The 21,258-nt window shown below is 39.2% G+C and overlaps 1 protein-coding gene across 2 annotated transcripts in view; it reads left to right on the top strand.

Annotated features, from left to right (window-relative positions):
- The first annotated feature begins 20,582 nt into the window (after positions 1–20,582).
- Positions 20,583–21,258, top strand: part of Pik3c3 (phosphatidylinositol 3-kinase catalytic subunit type 3) — a 110,218-nt gene continuing 109,542 nt past the window's right edge. For both annotated transcript variants that reach the window (XM_070029250.1, XM_070029249.1), the window contains exon 1: positions 20,583–20,741. In XM_070029250.1, coding sequence (XP_069885351.1) covers positions 20,674–20,741 — 68 coding nt within the window. In that variant the 5' untranslated portion in view covers positions 20,583–20,673. The remainder of the gene's footprint in view (positions 20,742–21,258) is intronic.

The following is a 21,258-nucleotide window of genomic DNA, read 5'->3' as shown; positions in this document are numbered from 1 at the left end:
ATCATAGCACTATGTTTAAGTGAGCATTTTAACATTTTCTTCCTGTCCAAACCCTTCTTACTATGTCTGCAGGGGAAAAATAAATGAAGAATAGAAGAATTTGCAAAGGGCATCCGGGAATCTCAGAATTTATAAGACCAAAAGGAGAGACAGTTGGTTATGTTCCTACCTTCAATAGATTGCCAGTCATTTGCACTGTGCTGAATAAAGAATTACTATTTTCAATTCACACTGGGGAGAACGAATGGGAAATATTCTATAGGTAAAAGAAAATGTCACATTCACACAAAATACTAAAAGTACAAAGTTAAGTGAAAGTTATGGGGAAGAAAAGGCAGAAAGAAAATGGGAGGCGGGGGAGAGAAAAACCTCTAGGTGTCGAGTAGGAGACCAAATCAAGGGAGACTGAATCGAGTTTTTAATTTTAAGAGGAGTAGGAATTAGATTTTCCACTAGAAAAATAAATCAAGGGAACTTTTATAGGGTGACTAATACATTAATAACCTACAGAAAAGAGCTGAGCTCTCAGGTGCAACCAGTTCAAGGACAAAAGGGCAAGCTCCCACTCTCCGAATATTGTCAAGGGATCTCTAATGAATTCACTGAGCAGAGCCACAGAATCTGGAATTCTTAGAGATCTTCATCCATGTCGGGAAAGTCGCATATGTACATCTTTGAAAGGCCTTATTATTGACTAATGAGCTTGTCTGAATCACCTATTTGCTTTATTATTTGCAAGCAAACATACAATTATGCCTAATTTGCAATTCCAACTTTTCATTTTTAATGCTGCTTAGTTAACGAATAAAACCTTTCACGGTGTTCATGACAAAAGGTTACTCTTTCTTCCTTTGTGCCAGTGATTTTTTTTTTCAAAAGCAAGCTCCACTGGATGTCATTTTCTCTAGAAACTTTTCTCCCTCCTTCCATTAGTGGAACAGTCTAATTACTGCATAATCAAAAGGAGAAGCACACCCGGCTGCCTGGCTTCACCACATCCGCACAATGGTGCAGAATGTGTCTTAACAGTCCAATGAACTGTCAGCGGCAAAAGTAATTGGAAATTGGGGGCCATTTCTAGGTGTGCTTACTTAGTGGGAGTTGTTCTTGTGTTTTGTTAATAGGCAAATCACACTCCGGAGGTTTGGAGTCTAGAGTTAGTTTGTAAAGGCTCTTTTATAAAGGTTTTTATTTTTTTAAGAAAAATAGTTAAGAAGCTGCCTTACTCCCTCCTAAATTTTTTTTTTCAATTACACATTAAATGACTTGGCATTTGAGGTAATGTTATCTAGTGTTAATTCACCTGTTAGGAAATTGCCTCTCTCTAGAACCTGGGGTTAATAGAGTGCAAAAGACCATTCTTATCAAGGATGGGAGAAAGGCGATTAATTTACACTATAAATTAAAACATAGAAAATGGAAAGAAAAACAGACTCTGAGTTCTGGCCTTGCTCCTGAAAAGCTATTATGTTTTTCTTGGGTTTTTTTCTCCCTTTTCTGTTTTTAATTTGTTATTTTTATCCACGTTAGCAGGCCTCTAATCATTCTAGGCAGAACACACAGCAAGGATGAAACTATACATGAAAGAATATGCTTCAGGAAGCAAAATTAATTGACATTGCAGGGAACATATTCTCAGAGTCCATGGGGTTACAGCTGTGTGCCTTCATTCACATCACAGTAGAACTGTTGGTCTGGTTAATATTTGCAAAAGCATATTTTTGAAAAGGAAAACTATGCATTGCTAAATAGCCTTGTTGACAAGTATTAATCCTCTTCATTATATTTCACCTTTAATAATAATAGTGGTGCTAATAATGATAAAAATCCATCTGTACCACACTCCGAATCCACCACAAAGTAATGTAGGTTAGAGGACAACTTCCAACAAGTGAGCCTGAAAATAACTATTTATGGGCCACAATACAACTCTTTGTAAAGATCTATTATTACAAATAAAGCTCTGGTGCATTTACATTTAAAAAAAAAAAAAGAGGGTCTGAGAATGTGGCTTAGTAGTAGAGAGCTTGTCTAGCATGCATGAAGCCCTGGGTTCTATTCCTCAGTACCACATAAACAGAAAAAGCCAGAAGTAGGGCTGTGGCTCAAGGAGTAAAGTGTTGGCCTTGAGCAAAAGAAGCTCAGGGTCAGTGCCCAGACCCTGAGTTCAAGCCCCAGAACTGACAAAGAAAAAAAAAAAAAAGGATACCTGAAGAGAGATACAAGCTATATTCATTTTCATTTCAGGAGCCAGATCTCCATGCTTTACTTCACCTCCAGCAGCTAAAGAAAGCAGGCTTCCTTACAGACAGTATTTTATAAGAATTTACTTTTTGCATCCCAGCTCCTAAGTCCCAGAATTCATACTGTTAGGTTAGGTAGCTTCCCAGGAGCCTACACATAGATGCCTTATTAGTCTCACTTTCCTTCTGCCTCCTGGTAGTACTACTTCCTCTTTCTTTCTCACAACTGACAAAACAAAACAGAAAAACAGGCTAAACAATGGAGATAAAACTCTAAAACTCCTAGAAATAAAAAAGAAAAACCCAAGAGTAAAATTTTTACAGCTTCCAATTAAGTAATGTTTTCTTAAATATGACACCCAAAACAAAAGAGACAAAGAAAAAGTAAAATAAATTCATTAAAACTTAGGCATTTTTTCAGCAGACAGACACCATCAAGAAAGTGAGAAAATTCACACCTGGATTGGAAAAAACATATTCAAATCACGTTTTGATTCAAGAGTGCATAAATAATTCTTGCAACTCAGCAATTAAAAAACCAAAATCCCAAATTTTTTAAGTGGTCACAGTATTGAATAGAAATTTCTTCATATATTAATAGAGCACAATTGATATGCAAATGATGAATATGCATATGAAGAGATGCTCAACATTATTATTCATTAGAGAAGTGAATATTAAAACCACAATGAGATGCCACTAGTATATTTATAGTGAAAATGATAAGCAAAAATAAGAGTTGTCAGTGAGGAGGAGAAATAAGAAACTGCATACCTGGGAAGGCAAATTGGTGTAGTCACTTTAAAAAATAGATGGATGGTTCTTTAAAGAGTTAAAGACTTACTGCATGACCTAGAAATTTCATTGGTATATGCCCAAAAGAATTGAAAGCAGCCAGGAGCCAGTGGCTCATGCCTTTAATCCTACCTACTCAGGAGGCTGAGATCTGAGGATCATGATTCAAAGCCAGCTCCGGCAGTAAAAACTGTGAGACTTTTTTTTTTTGGGGGGGGGGTCCGGTCGTGGGGCCTGAACTCTGGGCCTGGACGCTGTCCCTCAGCTCTTCAGCTCAAGGCTAGCACTCTACCACTTGAGCCACAGCACCACTTCCGGCTTTTTTTTTCTGCTTATGTGGTGCTGAGGAATCGAACCCAGGGCCTCAAGCATGCAAGGCAAGCTCTCTACCACTGAGCCACCTTCCTAGCCCTGAGATTCTTATCTCCAATAAGTCACCAGAAAATTGGAAGTGGAGCTGTGGCTTAAGTGATGGAGCACTAGCCTTGAGTTGAAGAGCTCAGGGACAGGGCCCAGGCTCCCAAATTGAAAGCATATATCCACACCAAAGCTTGTACACAGATATTAATAGCCCTATTTACAACAGTCAATGAGTTAGAACAACCCAAGCGCCTATCAACTATGAAATGAATAAGCATTTATGATATTTCCACACAGTGATGAATCATTATGCATAAAAAAGTTCTGATATATACTGTGACATTAATAATCCTTAAAGGCATTATATTGATTGAAACAAGTCAGATAAAACAGGTTACTGCTATTGTCTGAACATTTTGCCCTTTACCCCATTTATTTTTTGAAATCCTAACCCCAAGAGTGATTGGATTTATAGATGGGGACCTGTGAGGGGTTCAGTGCACATCTTCCTAACTAGGATTAGCGCCCTTATAAAGACCACTCATCCTTTCCATTATGTAAGCACAACCAAAGGTGCCATAAATGAGCTAAGAGGCAGTGCCTTACGAGCCACCAAAACTGCCAATGACTTAGTCTTGTACCTCTCAGTCACCAGAACTGTGAGAAATAAACATCTATTCTTAATAAGCAGGAGAGTTTTGGGCTAATTTTTATAATAATCCTAATAAACTAGTATAGTCATATGATTCACACTATATGCAAATTCTAGAATAGAAAAAGCCATAGGGAAAAAAATGTTAATGATTTTCAGGGAATAAGGGAAGGGACCTGTTATAGTTTGAGTAAAAATGACCTCATAGGATTGTATATTTAATAATTGCTTACCAGTTGATGGTGCTGCTTTGAGAGGTAGTGGACACTTTAGGTGCTGGGACCTAGCCAGAGGAGGTAGGCTCGGGGAGAGTAGAATTAAAGGTTACATCGGATCCTCAGTTCCTGCTTCCTGTCTGTGATGAGCTCCAGAGCATGGGGCCAAGCAACCATGCATGGAAACTTTGCAGGTGATAAAAATGTATTAAAAGTATTCATTGAAAACAGTTTTTCACTTTTAAAAGGTATGAGTTAAGACATGGCATTTGTATCTCACTAGGCTGATATTTAAATTCTTTTTTTTTTCTTTTTTTTGTCAGTCATTGGCCTTGAACTCGGCCTGGGTGCTGTCACTGAGCTTTTCAGCTCAAGGAGAGTGCTCTACCACTTGAGCCACAGTGCCACTTCCAGTTTTCTGGTGGTTAATAGGAGATAAGAGTCTCACAGGTCTTTCCTGGCTCGTCTGGCTTTGAACCACGATCCTCAGATATCAATCTGCTGAGTAGCTAGGATTACAGATGTGAGCCACCAGCGCCCGGCTGATATTTAAGTTACAAGGAAGAAAATTTTAACACCCAATTTTAGGTTTGACAAATGCTATCTTGACTATTAGGATAACTAGAATCATTAGAACCACCTTGGAAAGCCACAAGAAAATGGAGTGGGGCTATTATTATAGAAGAATTCCAGAAAAGAATATTTTAGCCTATATTGATATCTTCAGGCATATTTTATCTTATCAGCTCAGATAATATTATGAGACTTCTACTTTTATATACTAATGAGCCTAAGATTTCATTTACCAAATACTGATTTTTGTTCCATTCTCCTCTTGGGCTTTCTTCTAGATAAAACATGTAGTCTCTTTTTCATCATCTTTGAGAAAATTCCTTTATGGGAATCAAAATGATGTGATGGTTATAAAGGAATAAGTTATTCCATATAGATAGATATTGCAAGATGAATAATTTTTTTTTTCTGCAGTACCACATTGAGTTTTCCTTACTGGTCCTGACTTTTGAAGTGGAGAACAGTGAGCATTCTAACCTTTTATTCGTGTTGTGGAGGCAGCGTTACAAATAGCCATAAACATATAGCTATAAACTGTCTGACTTTGAACCAGGCTTGGGTGTCACCTTCCATTTCTGTTATCAGTGCTAAATGAGGCCTGTGAAGAATTTTCATATATTTAGGAAGATTGTTTCACTTCTTCTGGGCCCACCCTTATAGCTCAACTGGACAAATTTTGATCTTCAGAAGATTTCGCCAAGAGAAAATGAAAATGAAAGACCATTTCCCTATACCTTCACCATTATGCTACTTTATTCCAGTGTGACTGATAGAAGGGAGTTGTTCTTTCTTTTTGAATCAATTGCTTGTAGTAGTTAAAGAATGGATAAGTCAGGGAGAACCAGAGGGGTTGGAATGGGTATCAACTCCTTGATCTTCATAGAATAGATTTAATCTTTACTATATTTGGTGTCGAACTCTTAAATAACTAAATATAAAACTGAAATAACTAAATATAGTGTTACAATCCACAAATTATTTGGATGAAGCAAGCTAATCAAAGTAATTAATATTACTATGTGCTCCAGACTTTTTATCCAGCAGAACTTAGGAATCGTTCCATGATGATGGTATGGAAGAGAGATCCCCCTATTATCGATGTGGTACAAGCAAGAAATACTTACTCAGTGACTGCTATTGCAAAGTAATTTGCTACCACAATGAAATTTACCAATCCTGACTAATACAGTTGATGAATCTAAAGAGAAGGCAAATTTGTGTGACAAGGAGTATCAACTTGAGTTATATCGAATAGTATTGATTGGAAGGGGAGTAGTACTGCGGCTTGAACTCAAGGCCCAAGCACTATTTCTGAGCTTTGTGGTTCAAGACTGGCACAGGTCCCCTTCTGGCTTTTTGGTGGTAAATTAGAGATAAGAGTCTCAAGGAGCTTCCTACCAAGGCTGGCTTTGAACCTGGATCCCCAAGGTCTCAGCCTCCTGAGGAGCTAGGATTACAGGTGTGAGCCACCAATGCCCAGCAAAGAATGTTTATTACAAAAAGGGACAAAAAGGAGAAGCATTCTGGGCTAGGATATAAACTTGAGCAAAACATCAAAATAACATGTATGCAAGCAAAAGAAGAGAATGAAGAATGTAAAGAATGCATTAAAATATGGTTGGCCATGTGGTATATAGGTCAAGATCACAGGAAACTTTTGAAATGCAAAGCATCACATTAAGATCCATTAGCTGCAAAAAATAGAAACCAATTTAGCAAGCTTAAAACAAAGAAAGGAATTTATTCAAATTATATGGCAGAGCATAAAGGAATACAAATGTAGGATATATCTACAATGCTCAGAAACAGTAGAGAATCAGGCTTGGAAAAGCTAATAAAAACACTTTCTCTCTACTTCTCTCTCTCTCTCTCTCTCTCTCTCTCTCTCTCTCTCTCTCTCTCTCTCTCTCTCTCTCTCTCTCTCTCTCTCTCTCTCTCTCTCTCCCCCCCCACTGCCTTGTGGGTATCATTGTTGCAATGGGTCATCCTGTGTCCTTGTTTCAGCGTTTTGTTACTCCCCTTCCCCTCCCCCAATTAGACAAATGTATATAAAGAGCATCAATTCCAAATTCCAACGCCTAATTGCCAGAGAAATGGGTACTTACCAGGTTGGAAAATATCTGACATCCTCCACCAACCCAGTCATCTAGTATAGGAGGCTGGCTCACATGGCATACACACACACACACACACACACACACACACACACACACACACACACACACACACACACACACACACACAGAGCTTCTGGGAGCTCGCTCGCTCTGTGAATCAGGTGGTCACTTAATATCGAACAAAATATAAGGTTTGGAGAAAGGAGACCTCCACGGTTGTTCAGACAAAGGAGAGTTTATTACAAGGACTGAACCACCACTGGCCATGGAGGTGGGGGGGGGGGTGGGGAGCGGGATGGGCACATTTCCCTAGGGGGAAAGTTATATAGGGAGAAGGCAGAGGGAAAGAAGCTGTGTCTGTAGCTGATGTGGAAGTGATCTCAGTGTCTGGGGGAGCTGCCACTGCCCCAATGCTTCCATTACCAGGATTCCAGTCGCAGGACAGGGACTTCTACAGAAGGCTATGTGTGCACAGAGGGAAAACAAAAGGAAAGGGGCTAATTTTCCTGAGTAGATCTAACACAAAATACTGCAGGATCAAAATACACCAAATAACTCTAACCCCTCTGTACATCACCTTTATAATAACAATAAAATATAAAAAACAAATAGATCAGAGACAAATTAGATCCAGAGCAAATTAGATCCTAGCATAATTAACAATCACTTGAAAACAAATTAAATAGGAAGCTTATCAATACTAATAATTTCTTCTCTTCCTTTCTCCTGCTCTTGTTTTAGTGTCCTAAATGCTGGGATTAGAAAAATGTTCCACCTTGCTTTGAGCCAGTGATTATTTCTTCTTTGATACTGCAAGACATGAAAAAATGGGTGCTCAATCTCTTTCTTTAATTATAAGCATGTATAACATGAAAAGGTAAATATTTCAGGGAGCCAATCAACTCAATCTCTCAAATTTTGTACATAAATACACACAGATTTTTATCACAATCGTAAGTAATAGATCAAAAACTTCTGTCTGGTTATTAATGGGAATTTCCATTATTCTTAAACACTGTAGTCAGAAGAGCTATTTAACTTTTCAAGCTATAAATAATATATTTCTCATATTTTTTTCCGAATTGACATCCATTTGGCTTCAGTCTTGCAAGGAATGATAGCTCAGTGTACTGGAGATAGACCCTCGCTTGACAAGTAAAAAGATTGTTCTGAAATTGTAATTCAATTGAATCCTTGAGCAGAGGGACTGACGCAGCTTGAATCTATGCTTCTTCATACAGATTTTGGTTTCTAAAAATATTTAAAAACAAGACTTTAACTGACACAAGAAAGCATCACTTGATTCAGCGTGAAGTCCAAAAGCCGAGCTGACACTCATTTCTCCCCAGTTCTTATCTACTGAGTGACAAGATACACTTACTTATCAGGGTATCACGCTTCAAACAATGTGGCTAGGCTCCAGAAGGACCTGCTCTTTGACTGTGGCCCCTCTGTGTTCTCCACATTACAATGTGTGGTAACATGTCTCAGTTGGAGTGCTGACTCTTACTGTATTTTGAGATAGGTCTAATACATTGCATATTTTACTTCAGCCAAGTTGGCATCCTAGTGCATGAAAGTGAGATAGCACAAACCCCAAAGCCTAGCTGCCAGTATGGCACAAACTCAGCTACAAGCCAGGTCCAGAAGACTATAGGAGAATTCATGGAATGCCAACTATTCTTGCTTGCTACTTATCCATTTGTTCTGGATACATGACAGTTATGGGGAGCATCCAGGGGAATTTCAGTGCAGACTGGCCTTGCTTTGCACAGGCTTATTCAGTCTCATTACCAGTTCCTCACTTAAAGACCTGTTGGGGGCTGGGAAGGTGGCTCAGTGGTAGAGCGCTTGCCTTGCATGCATGAGGCCCTGGGTTCGATTCCTCAGCACCACATAAGCAAAAAGAAAAAAGCCGGAAGTGGCGCTGTGGCTCAAATGGTAGAGCGCTAGCCTTGAGCTGAAGAGCTGAGGGACAGTGCCCAGGCCCAGAGTTCAGGCCCACGACTGGACCCAAAAAAAAAAAAAAAAAAAATGTTGGGCTGGAAGGAGTGAAACCTCATGGTGACTGATCTTCTACTGAGTTCCTACTGATGGTGAAGGCTCAGACAGCTGTTGGACTGTATCCTGCTACCACTCTTCTGAGTGAGTATGAGCTATCAATCCCTCACTCAGACACACAGAAAGACTGGAGACCTGCTTATTGTCTCTACAAAGCTAGAGTTGGGACTAAGATGCCAGGTTCGGTCCTTGCTCAGACCCACTGAAACAAGGGTGGGAGTATGTGGAGATTTTCAATTGTATTCTGTTAGTCCACCTTGCTTGGCTAGTGTACACAGGTTTTCTTTTGGAGTTTTTTTCTGTTTCTCTTGGTACAACTTGAAAGCCTCTGTAAGACTTCATCTAGGATACAGGAGGAACAATAAAGAAAGCAGAGAACTCATCCAATATCAAGTCTTAATTTATTAATTTGTAGTCGTATTAGGAATTGAATTTAGGTCTTTTCATTTGCTAGGAAGTGCTTTTTCACTGAGCCACACCTCTAGCTATGAGTTGAGACCAGAGGTGAGAAGACAAACCATTCCATTCTTTCCCCATTCAGATCTTTCTCTTGGTGCTCTGTTACACACAGAAAATTTTAAATTGATCTATGTTGTCCAGAATAAGAATCTCAGAGTGTAATAGTTTATTTTTTGCCAGTCTTGGGGCTTGAACTCGGCCTGGGCACTGTTGTTGAGCATCTTTTGCTCAAGGCTAGCACTCTATCACTTGAGCCACAGAGCCACTTTTGGCTTTTATTTTGTTTGTTTATTTATTTATTTATTTAGGTACTGAGGAGTTGAACCCAGGGCTTCATGCATGCTAGGCTCTACTACTAAGCCACATTCCCAGCCCCATGTGTAATGTTTAATTAGACATCTCAGACATTGCCCATATTCACAGGTTCGAGCCAGCCCAAATAGTATTCTTTCTAGGCGAACATACTCAGGAAGAAGATTGTTTTAAGGTACTATGTGGCTGCTTTTTTCTTTTGTGTTTTCCTCCCTGTGGTTTATAACCCCTGTTGTTACTGTTTGACTTCTTAAGTCTTAACTCATAGTGAGAGGCGTGGCTCAGGGAAAAACTACCTGCCTAGAAAATGAAACCCCTAAATTCAATTCCTAATACCACTACGAATTAATAAATAAAGACGTGGTATTGGATGAGTCCTCTGATTATTGTTCATCCTGTATCCTAGATGAAGTCTTATGGAGGCTTTCAAGTTGTACCAAGAGAAACAGAGAAAAAATTCCAAAAGAAAACCTGTTTACACTAGCCAAATAGTGGGTAAATTGCATACACCTTTATCTGAATTAGGGAAGAGGAACAACAAAATGGTGAGACAAAGGACAAAGAGGGAACCAATGCAACAGCAATACTCACAAGACAATATGTTGGAAAGGATCTGCACAACTTGTGTGTGTGTGTGGGGGGGGATTAAAGGAAGGGAAACTGGGAGAAAAATCAAAGAGGGGGTAACAAGTTCAAAAAGAAACGTACTCACTATCTTACTTATGTAACTGTAACCCCTCTGTACATCATGTTGACAATAAAATTAATAAAAATAATTCAGTCCTGCTTACTTGATTTAAAAAAACAGCTTCATCTCATTGTAATCTATTTTCATGTGATTTAATATAACTACCCTTTATTTTCATTTCAATTGAAAAAAATTACGTTTAAGAAAACCAACTAGACAGATAATCCGAAAAATATTCTATTCTTAATGTTAATATGTATTTCAAGACTTTGAAGAATAAACAATTATTTTTGACCTACTGTTTTGCTGTCCTTAAGTTTAATTTTAAAATGTCTTTTCATTTTAAAGGGTTTATTTTAAATTTTACTAGAAAACAGTAATTTGTATTATAGAAAGTTTAAATCAAAATTTAAAAAATATCTTTAACCTAGCCAGGTATTGGTGGCTTACACCTGTATTTGTAGCTACTCAGTAGGCTGAGAGCTGAGGATTGTGGTTCAGAGACAGCCTGAGTGGGAAAGTCTTTTTTTAATTTTATTTTATTGTAAAGATGCTGTACAGAAGGGTTACAGTTACGAGTCAGGCAATGAGTACATTTCTTGTAGAGCATGACCCACCAATGACCCACCAACAATTCCCAAAGAACATCTGTGGCTCATATAATATAGCACTAGCCTTGCACACAAAATCTCAGGAACAATGGCCAGGCCTTGACTTCAAGTGTCAGGACTGGTGTGTGTGTATGATTAGTCATGAGGCCCGAATTCTAGGCCTGGATGCTGTCCTTCAGCTCTTCATCTCAAGGCTAACACTCTAGTACTTGAGCCACAGCATTGCTTTTGGCTTTTTCTGCTTATGTGGTGCTGAGGAATCGAACCCAGGGCCTCATGCATGCAAGGCAAGCTCTCTACCACTGAGCCACCTTCCCAGCTCCTAAAGTACAATTTTTTGAACAAATTTTGTCTATATAATTTTGATTATTGTCTTATGATAGATTTCCTGCCTTCAGTCTGTATTTTGAAGGACTATCTCATCCCATTTGTTTAATACTGGTATTTTGGTCTGTTCAATATACACGAAGAATCATCTTTTCTTCTTGAACTTTGAAGAACATTAAAAAAACATATAAATACATAGGCAGTTATATTGTAAGTGAAGATTCCATGTTTCTAGTGCATCTATATCTTTCCTATTACTGTTAAACGTAGTAATTGTAACCTTAATATAGCTTGTGATTCTTTATACTGCTGTCCAGTTACTCTGAAGTAGCAATAAATGGTTCTTATCTGTCATATCTGACTTTTCCACTAAAATGTGAAAATTTCATCTTACTCTGAAATAGTAACTACCATCCTTAAAGTATATCTGAACATCTGGTTATTGTTTCAGGGATTGGGGTATTTAGATTCATTTTAAAGTAATATTTGGCAGCTTTAAATCTTTGTGGTATCATGAGAAAAGATATGCCACAGGAAACATTATTGGACACACAATCTGAGAACAACCAGAGTTTCCATATTAAATCAGTGGAACTTTTAATATTTCAATGGCTTAAATGGTCTCTCTCTCTCTCCTGTAATCCTAGAATCTCAGGAGGCTGCAATCTAAGGATTTTTAGTCAGCCTTGGCAGAAAAGTATGAAAGATTCTATCTCCAATCAGCAAAAATCTGGACTGGCTCAAATTGTAGAGCACCAGCTCTGAGAAAGAAAGCTGAACATACAAAGCTGTAAGGTCAAACTCTACTACCAACACTCACAGAACTCATAAGAACCATAGATTTTTTTAAAAAGGTGAAACTGGTTATCTTTTGAAGTAAATGCCAGTGGAAAGAGTACAAGGAATATCACAGAAATGAAACAAATTATAATTAGATGATTTTGAAGAGAAAAAAGTTGATAAAATTGTCTAAAGATTAATTGCTTAAAATTTCCTTTCCTTCTTTTCAAAAATAGGACAAAAATTGTAGTGACAGATCTCTTCTGTAATTGAAATGATAAACAAATGGAAAGGCCAGAACCTGAGGTTGTTTGGAGTTTGAGCCGGGAGGATTGCATTTGTACTTTCCAAGTCTCCTTTTTCCTTCACTTGTGACTCTGGGGCTGAAATAATGATCTCTTTTTTTCCCCCTTTAAAATAAATCTTTCCCTGCTTCTGACTACCAGGGGAATATTATGAACACATTCAGCACTAACATTACAGAACTAACATAGCTAAAAAACGTGCATCAGCATTGTGAAAAAGGCCTAAAATCCCAGAGAGAGAAAAACTCCAAACATTGTCAGCGGTGCAGGGCTCTTTACTGTTGATTCTAAGAAACAGTAAGCTTGAAGCTCTTGCAGCTCATTTAGTAAAAATAAACTTTGAGAAAAAGAGGAAAAAAGGCAAGAAAAATAAAAGAAAAACACTTGCCTTGCATCTTTGTGCAACTCTATCTCACAAGTAAGTAACTGGTTCCACCCTCACAGATGAGCTGATATGAGAAGAGGAAGAAGACTGGTAGAACGAGGCAGATAAGAACTTCGGATTCCCAAGGTGCCACCTCCTCTGCTGTGATGCTTTGTTCATTCACAGATGAACTATGAATGTCAGATACTAGCTTTATTCCCTGGGTTTCCTAGTCAGTGAGCTACTGGGCAAGGAATTTTAAAATAAGTCTGTTTAGAAAGACAGACATACTTAGAGAAGTTACAACTACTCCTGATATACATGTCCATATAAAATGACTCTAAATGTCACCAAGAGCTCTCTGTTTCCTTTGCTATTCAGTTCAGAGCAAATTTGCTGAGCATCTCTGTCACAGCATGTATACCTTTCTTTTCTTTTGAGATATTTGCAGTCTAATTTATTGATTTCTGCTCTGAGTTTCTGCATCCTACTTTATATATATATATATATATATATATATATATATATATATATATACACACACACACACACACACACACACACACACACACACACACACACAAACACACATATCTTTATTGTAAAGGTGATAAACAGGGAGGTTAGTAAGGTAATGAGTACCTTTCCTTTTTATTTTGTCTGTCGTGGGGCTTCTCTGGGCTTGGGCGCTGTCACTGTGCTTTTCAGCTCAAGGCAAGTGCTCTACCACTTGAGCCACAGCGCTACTTCTGGTTTTCTAGTGGCTTATTGGAGATAAGAGTCTCACGGACTTTCCTGCCCAGGTTGGCTCTGAACTGTGATCCTCAGATCTCAGCCCCCTGAGTAGCTAGGATTACAGGCATGAGCACAGTGCTGGGCTACCTTTCTTTTTAAACAGTGTTACTCCCTCCCTCATTTTCTCCCACTTTCTTTCCCCACAATCCCCTTCCCCCAACTTGTAAAGTTCATTTCCAACATAGTATTTAGTGAATATTGCTGTTGCATTGATTCACCCTTTCCCTTTGTGCTTCCCCCATACCCTCCCCAAATCAGAGAGATTTATATACAAGACAAAAGGTACTAAAATAAAAAACAGTAAAAACAGGGAATAAACCAAAGGAGGAAAAAAAGAGAGAGAGAAAAGAAATAATTGCAAACAGTATACTTTAAAAAAAAAACAAAAACAGAAAAATCCCCAAAACTCTTGTTTCCATTTCTTGGAGGTCATTTCAATAAGTATCATTTACATGTTCATATGTACATAGCTATTGAGCTATTTGATCATCTGCTAAGAATACCCTAGACATATTCTAGTTATTATAAAAGAGGGAAACCATGCACCCTATGTTTATTTGGGTCTGGCTTAATTCAGTTTATATAATGTATACCTTTCTTTTCTTCTTCCTCCCTTTACTCCCCTTCCCCACCCCACTCCATCTCCCCCCCTCCCCCTCCCCCTCCCCCTCCTCCTCCTCCTCCTCCTCCTCCTCCTCCTCCTCCTCCTCCTCCTCCTCCTCCTCCTCCTCCTCCTTCTCCTCTACCTCCTCTTCTTTGGTATTGGTCCTGGGCTTAACCTCAAGGCCTGGATGCTGTTCTTGAGCTCTTTTGCTCAAGGCTAGCATTCTGCCACTTGAGCCACACCTTCACTTCCAGATATTTGATGTTTAATTGAAGATAAGAGTCTCAGGGACTTTTTTGCCTTGGCTAACTTTGAACCATGATTCTCAGATCTCAGTCTCCTGAGTTGCTAGGCTCTTAAAAAACTGGGAAAGAATGGTAATTTATTGTAGCATTCTCTCTCTAACTGACAGGTATGTAGCTGACAGGTATATAAAGGCAGATAACACTAATTATAATTGATAATATTTAATTGAGCAATTATTACTCTCAGGAATATTTTGAGCAATTTTACATGGTTAACCAATGGAAGTTTATCAGAATAACATAATTTCTCCAGGTTCACCCATTAGATAGGGGCAAATCTAGCCCTAGGCACCATTATTGAAAGCAACAATGCTTTCCATAACTGTTGAATTAGTGTGGGAAGCTTTCTGTCTCTCCTTATTGTGATAACTAGCCACAACTATAGATAACCTATAGTTTTACTATAGGAAGCTAAAAAAACAAACCTCTTTTTACTATCATTAAATACTATTTAACAGTTACATACTAAATTGTCTTAGAGTTTGTTACTGCCCTCTAGAAAGCTAGAATCAGGGCACTTGTATTATAGGATGCACAAATACACAGAATATGCAGCCTGCAGAATAAAAACTTTCCTCTAATATATTAATAGACTGTAAAATAATCAATAGAAGCTCCACTTTTCATGAAAATTAAAATAACAGACAGACCACATATCCATGCTCGCACACATACATATATATACTACATATATGTACTTACAAATGAATGCATCTATTCATTTAGGTAGGAACAGAGAAGCATCACTAATGATTGTCCTAAAGCAAAAATGTACTGGTTTATCTGATCTACATTCTTTACCATGGACTAAAATGAGAATGTGATAAAATATAAAGTAGGCTTCGAACACAGTGTGTACCTGTCAGACATTGCATGTATTATTGGTGTAAATTGAAGTCTCTAAAGCCAATGGTTTTATTCCAGTAAATCAAATTCCCACAGCAAAGTTCTCACTGTCAATGTACTTAAAGACATTGACTATGACAAATCAAGAATATCAGATCTTCCATTCACATTTGCTTCTAAAGGGGTATAGGAAGCTTAAGTTCACAAGAAGCTGAGGAAGCAGGAAGGTTTCTCACAACTCCCTTGTGTTCCTCTATATCAATATAAGCCTTATAAACACAGAGGAGAAATTTCTGGAAGCATCTTAAAGCAGGTCATAAGATCTTTATATAAGCTTTTTCTCAGCTCTTTCCTTCTCAGCTCTTTTCTAGCTTTTTTTCTCTCTCTCTTTCTCAGCTCTCTCATTCCCAGCTCTCTCTCTCTTTCCCAGGCCTTTCCCAGCCATGTGGAGGGCCAACATGGCCTGTGTCAGCCAGAACAATGAATAAACCCATCCTTTACCTGAATACCATGTGTGTGGTGCTGTTCTTACTCAGCTACCTCTTTTTAAAAACCTAACATAAATGGTGACTCGGATAAAGGGCTTAAAGTCAGGAAAGGTGGGATTCCTCTCCGTTTTTTTCCCTCTTTTTTTTGTTTGTTTTTCCCTTTTTGCTCTGAGGAATACCCACAGTTCTGATGGACTTTTGCGAACCGATCTGTCTGCTGCAGACACAGCACATCTATACCATTGCTGGCCTTCACATCCACATCCACAGCACTTCTCTACTCTGGTGAGTGAAACTACTCTCTACGGTTCTCTGTCCAGACATGGTGCCACGCCAGAGAGCTCCTTTAGCTGAAAGGCTGGTCACCTCTGAAGCCGAGGACGCTTGGTTTGGGGGACTTGGCAATTTCTCTCTAGAGGGCTCTGGGGGAAGTCGGGATGCCGCTTCTGCCTGGTCAGCTCTCCTTCACTCACCAGACTGACTCTCCTGCATATTTAATTGGGTGCTGCAAATCACGCCCAAGCGGTGAAACCCCTTTGAAATGCCTCCTGTGCTCCCTGGAAAGCCAGAACGCCCAATTTTTATGCCATTCTCAGATGTAGACAGTTTTTGCCACTGCAATGGTAAATGGTCAGAAGTCTGTTTACTTTCAGGTTCTCTTTGTTCTCTCTCTCTGACAGTCATGTCCAACTTTCCCTATCTCTCCCTTTCTCTTTTCTACATTTTGGCTTGTGCTCTGGAGAGTGCAACGCAGGCTGGGTCCCGGGGTAGAGCGCTAGCCTTGAGCTGAAGAGCTGAGGGACAGCACCTAGGCCCAGACCAGAGTTCAGGCCCCACAACTGGACCCCCTCCCAAAAAAAGGAAATATCCTTCTGGGCTGGGAAGGTGGCTCAGTGGTAGAGCACTTGCCTTGCATGCATGAGGCCCTGGGTTCAATTCCTCAGCACCACATAAGCAAAAAGAAAAAAGCTGGAAGTGGCGTTGTGGCTCAAGTGGTAGAGCGCTAGCCTTGAGCTGAAGAGCTGAGGGACAGCGCCCAGGCCCAGAGTTCAGGCCCCACAACCGGATCCCCCCCCCCCAAAAAAAGAAAAGAAATATCCTTCCACACAGAAAAAGAACTTTATCTCAACTCTCTCTATGACAAAAGGTCGGTCTATTTAAAATTCCCTCTGGAGGTCCATTCTCTATCAAAACAAGTCTAAATATATCCAAGTTCAACTGTTTCTTCAGGCTTTTATTTCTTTATAAAGAAATAAGGTAAAGTTAAGGGAATGTTTTACATAGCCATGTATTTTAATACAAAATGACTTTCTTCTATTTATGAGTTTTGTGACAGTTCTCAGCCATGAACTAGCATACTAGAAGTAGAGGGAATCCATCTTCACCTAACTGCTTTTTCCCTCTTGGCCACACCATCTCCAATCTCTCTCAGTCCCCTTCATTCACCTTCTCAGTCCTTTCACTGGGCTTTCTGGGACTGTGTTCTGAAATCAGAATGGAAATCTCAATCTCATTTTTTGAGTTGGTATTCATTTGTGCCTCGTGTCTATCTCCTGAGGACAACTGTGACCCTTTCAAATAGAGGCTACTTTTTTTCCCCTCTTTTCTTGTTACACAGTCCAATTAAGGACTATGGAGTAGATTAGATAATTTATTTGGTTGCCAGCTTGCCTCCTATCACTTCTCCTTTACTTCCCTTCAAAAGCAGTTCACCTTATCTACTAGATAAGTTACTGTAAGGTCAGTTGTAATTTTAGGAGATCAGGAAAGTACTTTGATTTCTGTAAAGTTCCATGGTTTCTTCCATTCTTGGTAGATAGGATGTACCTGTAAGAATCTATTAGACACAGTGGGTGGCCTGCAAGTGGTTACAAGTGAATTAACTGAAGTACAATAGACCCTATGTAGAGCTCAAGTAGTATAATTTGTTATGAAGACTAGGTCAAAGCCTAACAAAATCAGTGCTAGGAAAGAAGTATATGCAAGGAGGGTGCCTAGGGAGGGAGAGGCAGAGGAATGAACGGGGAAATGGATGAGAATGCATTCAAGAATTAATTGCATATGCCACAAAATGAAGAATTATCATGGCTAATTAAGGAGGATTGTGGTTGCTTGTAAAAGTTAGGTACAATCAAGTATTTGTAAACACCATATTATCAAATAGGGAAACACTGTTTCTTGGGGCAATACAGGGCAAGATTCCTGCAAATCATTGGTCACAACACTTTCATTAACCAATAAATATATAACCTTGCTTATTGCATGTATCTATTTAATGACAAGTTGTTTGATAGATATTTTTAATTAAGTGATATCGAAGTTGTGTCCAACAGCACTGTAACTCATGCCTGAAGGAAGATTATCTAACAGAAATATTTTCTCCCTAAGGCAAATCACAACCTTGTTACACTTAGAAACAACACCTCAGTATTTCACTAAGAGGTCATTTTAGACAATTAAGCTTTCACAAAAGACATAAAATGCAAAAGAAAGCCCTCTAAACAGACTGTATCAAAGACACTTTTTATAGTGTGAGAGGTGAAAAAAAGAAGGCAGAGCATTGCTTGTTTGATCACAATTAAAAATGAGTGCATCAAGACAGACGTTGGTGGCTCACACCGGTAATCCTAGCTATTCAGGAGGCTGAGATCTGAGGATTGCGGTTCAAAGCCAGCGCAGGCAGGAAAGTCGGAGAGACTCCTAGCTCCAGTAAAGCAACAGAAAACCAGAAGTGGCGCTGTGGCTCAGTGGTAGAGCCCTCGCCTTGAGTTGAAGAGCTGAGGGATAGTGCCCAGGCTCAGAGCTCAAGCCCCATGACCGACAAATAAAAAATTAAAAAATGAATGAGTGCACCAGGCAACCTTCTCCTCCTCCTCCTCCTCTGACTCTCCCTCCTCCTCTTCCTCCTCACTCCTTTTTTGCTAGTCCTGGGGTTTGAACTTGGGGCCTAGGCACTGTCTGTGAGCTTCTTTTGCTCAAGACTAGCAATACACCAATTGAGCCACAGCGCCAATTCTGGCTTTTTCTGTTTATGTGGTATTGAGGAATTGAATGGTAAGCAAGCATTCTAACACGAAGCAACATTCCCAGCCCGTGGCTTTTCTTGAATAGATATATGCCAAAAGAATGAAAGGAAGTCTGGCTTCCTTTGGCTTTGGTGGCTCACATCTGAAATCCTAGCAACTTAGGAGGCTGACATCTGAGGATCCAGGGTTAAGCCCAGCTTGAGCAGGAGAGTCCAAGTAACTCCTATCTCCTATTGACCACCCAAAATGCCAGAAGTGGTTGTATAGCTCAAGTGGTAGAGTGCCAGCCTTAAGCAAAAAACTCAGGACAGCATCCCTGCCCTGAATTCAAGTCCCAGGATCAGCACAAAAAGATTAAAAAGAAGAAGAGGAAAAAGGGATATCTGGTAAGAAAATGTTGAAGGTTACTTGGGTTTTTGGCAGGCTTCACTCATTTTACCCAGTTAAAATCATTGTGTAAGATTAGGAATTGTACTGATGGACCAATGTATAACTCACCCAGCTTACACCTTACTTTTTGTTTGCTCAAACCTTAGTTTATAGGAAGAGGATTATTCTGTTTTCCTTCATCTGTCTGTATCATTTTCTTGGTTTAACAAATATTTTTGAGAGTTTAATTTGGGGAAAAATACTGTATGTTCACCATTTTTAATTCCAGTTTAAGTAACAAAGTACCTTTTAGCCTATTTTTTAAAGTCCTCAACAATTTATTTTATTGCACTTAGAAGTAAAAAAAAAGTAAATAAATAATATACATAGAAAAAAGAAGGTAAATATACAGAATATGGGACTTTTGAGTATCAACATTTACAAACAATAGTAATTTTATTAGCATGTATTAGACTCGAGAGAAACAAAATTATATGGCACATATTTTCTTGTTTTCAGTTTTAACCTAGTAAGAATAAATCTTACAATTTTAGATTATATTGAACATTATAATCAGAAACATTTAGGCATTCAGTGGGTGCAGATTTCTTGGCCTGTATACTTTCTGTATACTGGAAGTTTATAGGTTCTAAGTAATATTGGGTCTTGAGAGCCTTATTAAATCTGAATATATCTAGTGAATTAGCACTGAAATACTTTCTTCTAAATAGTTTAAATATTGCTAATGCCGGAAATTATACCCAGATTCCCTTCCTCTTTGTCTAGTCCTTTTCCTAATGTAAAACAAAAAGTCCACTAAAATTAGCATATTGTCAATCATTTTATACCCTATATTAGCATAAATAGTTGTATAAATAGCATACTTTATACTAATATAAATACTAGTACATAGTATACTAATTATACGATGTTTTTGTAATGGCTATTGAAATTTAAACTTAGAAGAATTCGAATTTTTGCCCCAAACAAGTGTTACAAGTACTTTTGAATCGAAATTCTTTTCAGATTGTTGCTAGGTACAGCACAAGCACAAATGACTTATCTAAAACACCCGGATAACAAGGAACAAAACAAAACAACGCAGACAGGAAGATTGGAATGTAACCTTACGGGAGGTATTTCCAGCGTTCTGTTTGCCCTTAAGGAAGATGGTGGAGGAAGTTTGCGCATGTGCAGCAGCTTCTCTAGGGCGGAGATTTCCGGCGCATTTTGCTTTCGTTATGGGCAGTGATTGGTCGCGGTACAGCAGAGCGACAGAACCGGAAGCGCCGGTGTAGCTACTCACCACAGGTTAATTCCCGGCGGCTTTTCCGTGCTTAGGTTTAACTTTGGAGATTCTGCTTTTACGGTGGTGGCCATGGGGGAAGGGGAGAAGTTTCACTACATCTACAGTTGTGACCTGGATATCAACGTGCAGCTGAAGATGTAAGAGACCGCTTGGAATCAGGAGTGGGGTTGCTGGGCGGTTGGGACGGGCTGACAGGGGTCTGTCCCGGTGGGACGGGTCAGGGAAGGTGGAGACCCGGATGGGGGCAGCCGAGCGGGCCGTGGGCACAGAAAGTTTGAGCACTTGCCCTGCGAGCACAACGATGGCTACAGTGTAAGCCTTTTAAGTTACACGCCGTTGAAAAATACCGAGAACCTTTGGGGTTCAGTCTTTTGAGAGCTTATAACGAACTCATTTTATGCACGAAGTCAGGTTTTACTAAAGTCATTTTCTGGCCGGTAATAAGTGAGGGATCTTTATTTTAGAACAGGCGGCAGAATGGAGACCGCAGATTATAGAAAAAAGTAGGCACGGGTAGTTGTGGATCAGCACGTGGGTGTAGTGTTTACAGCTTGGGACACAGTAGAGGCATGCTTTGACAGTGTTCTGGCGGAGAAGTGGAGAGGGAATGACAGGATATCCTCCGTTGTAAAAGGATCAAGTAAATAAGAAAAA

The sequence above is a fragment of the Dipodomys merriami genome, unplaced genomic scaffold (assembly GCF_024711535.1).
Source record: "Dipodomys merriami isolate MVZ:Mamm:240054 unplaced genomic scaffold, mDipMer1.0.p SCAF_2, whole genome shotgun sequence".
NCBI classification, from domain to species: domain Eukaryota; kingdom Metazoa; phylum Chordata; class Mammalia; order Rodentia; family Heteromyidae; genus Dipodomys; species Dipodomys merriami.
Note: the sequence above shows the minus strand (reverse complement) of the source record. Positions and strands in the feature narration are given on the sequence as shown.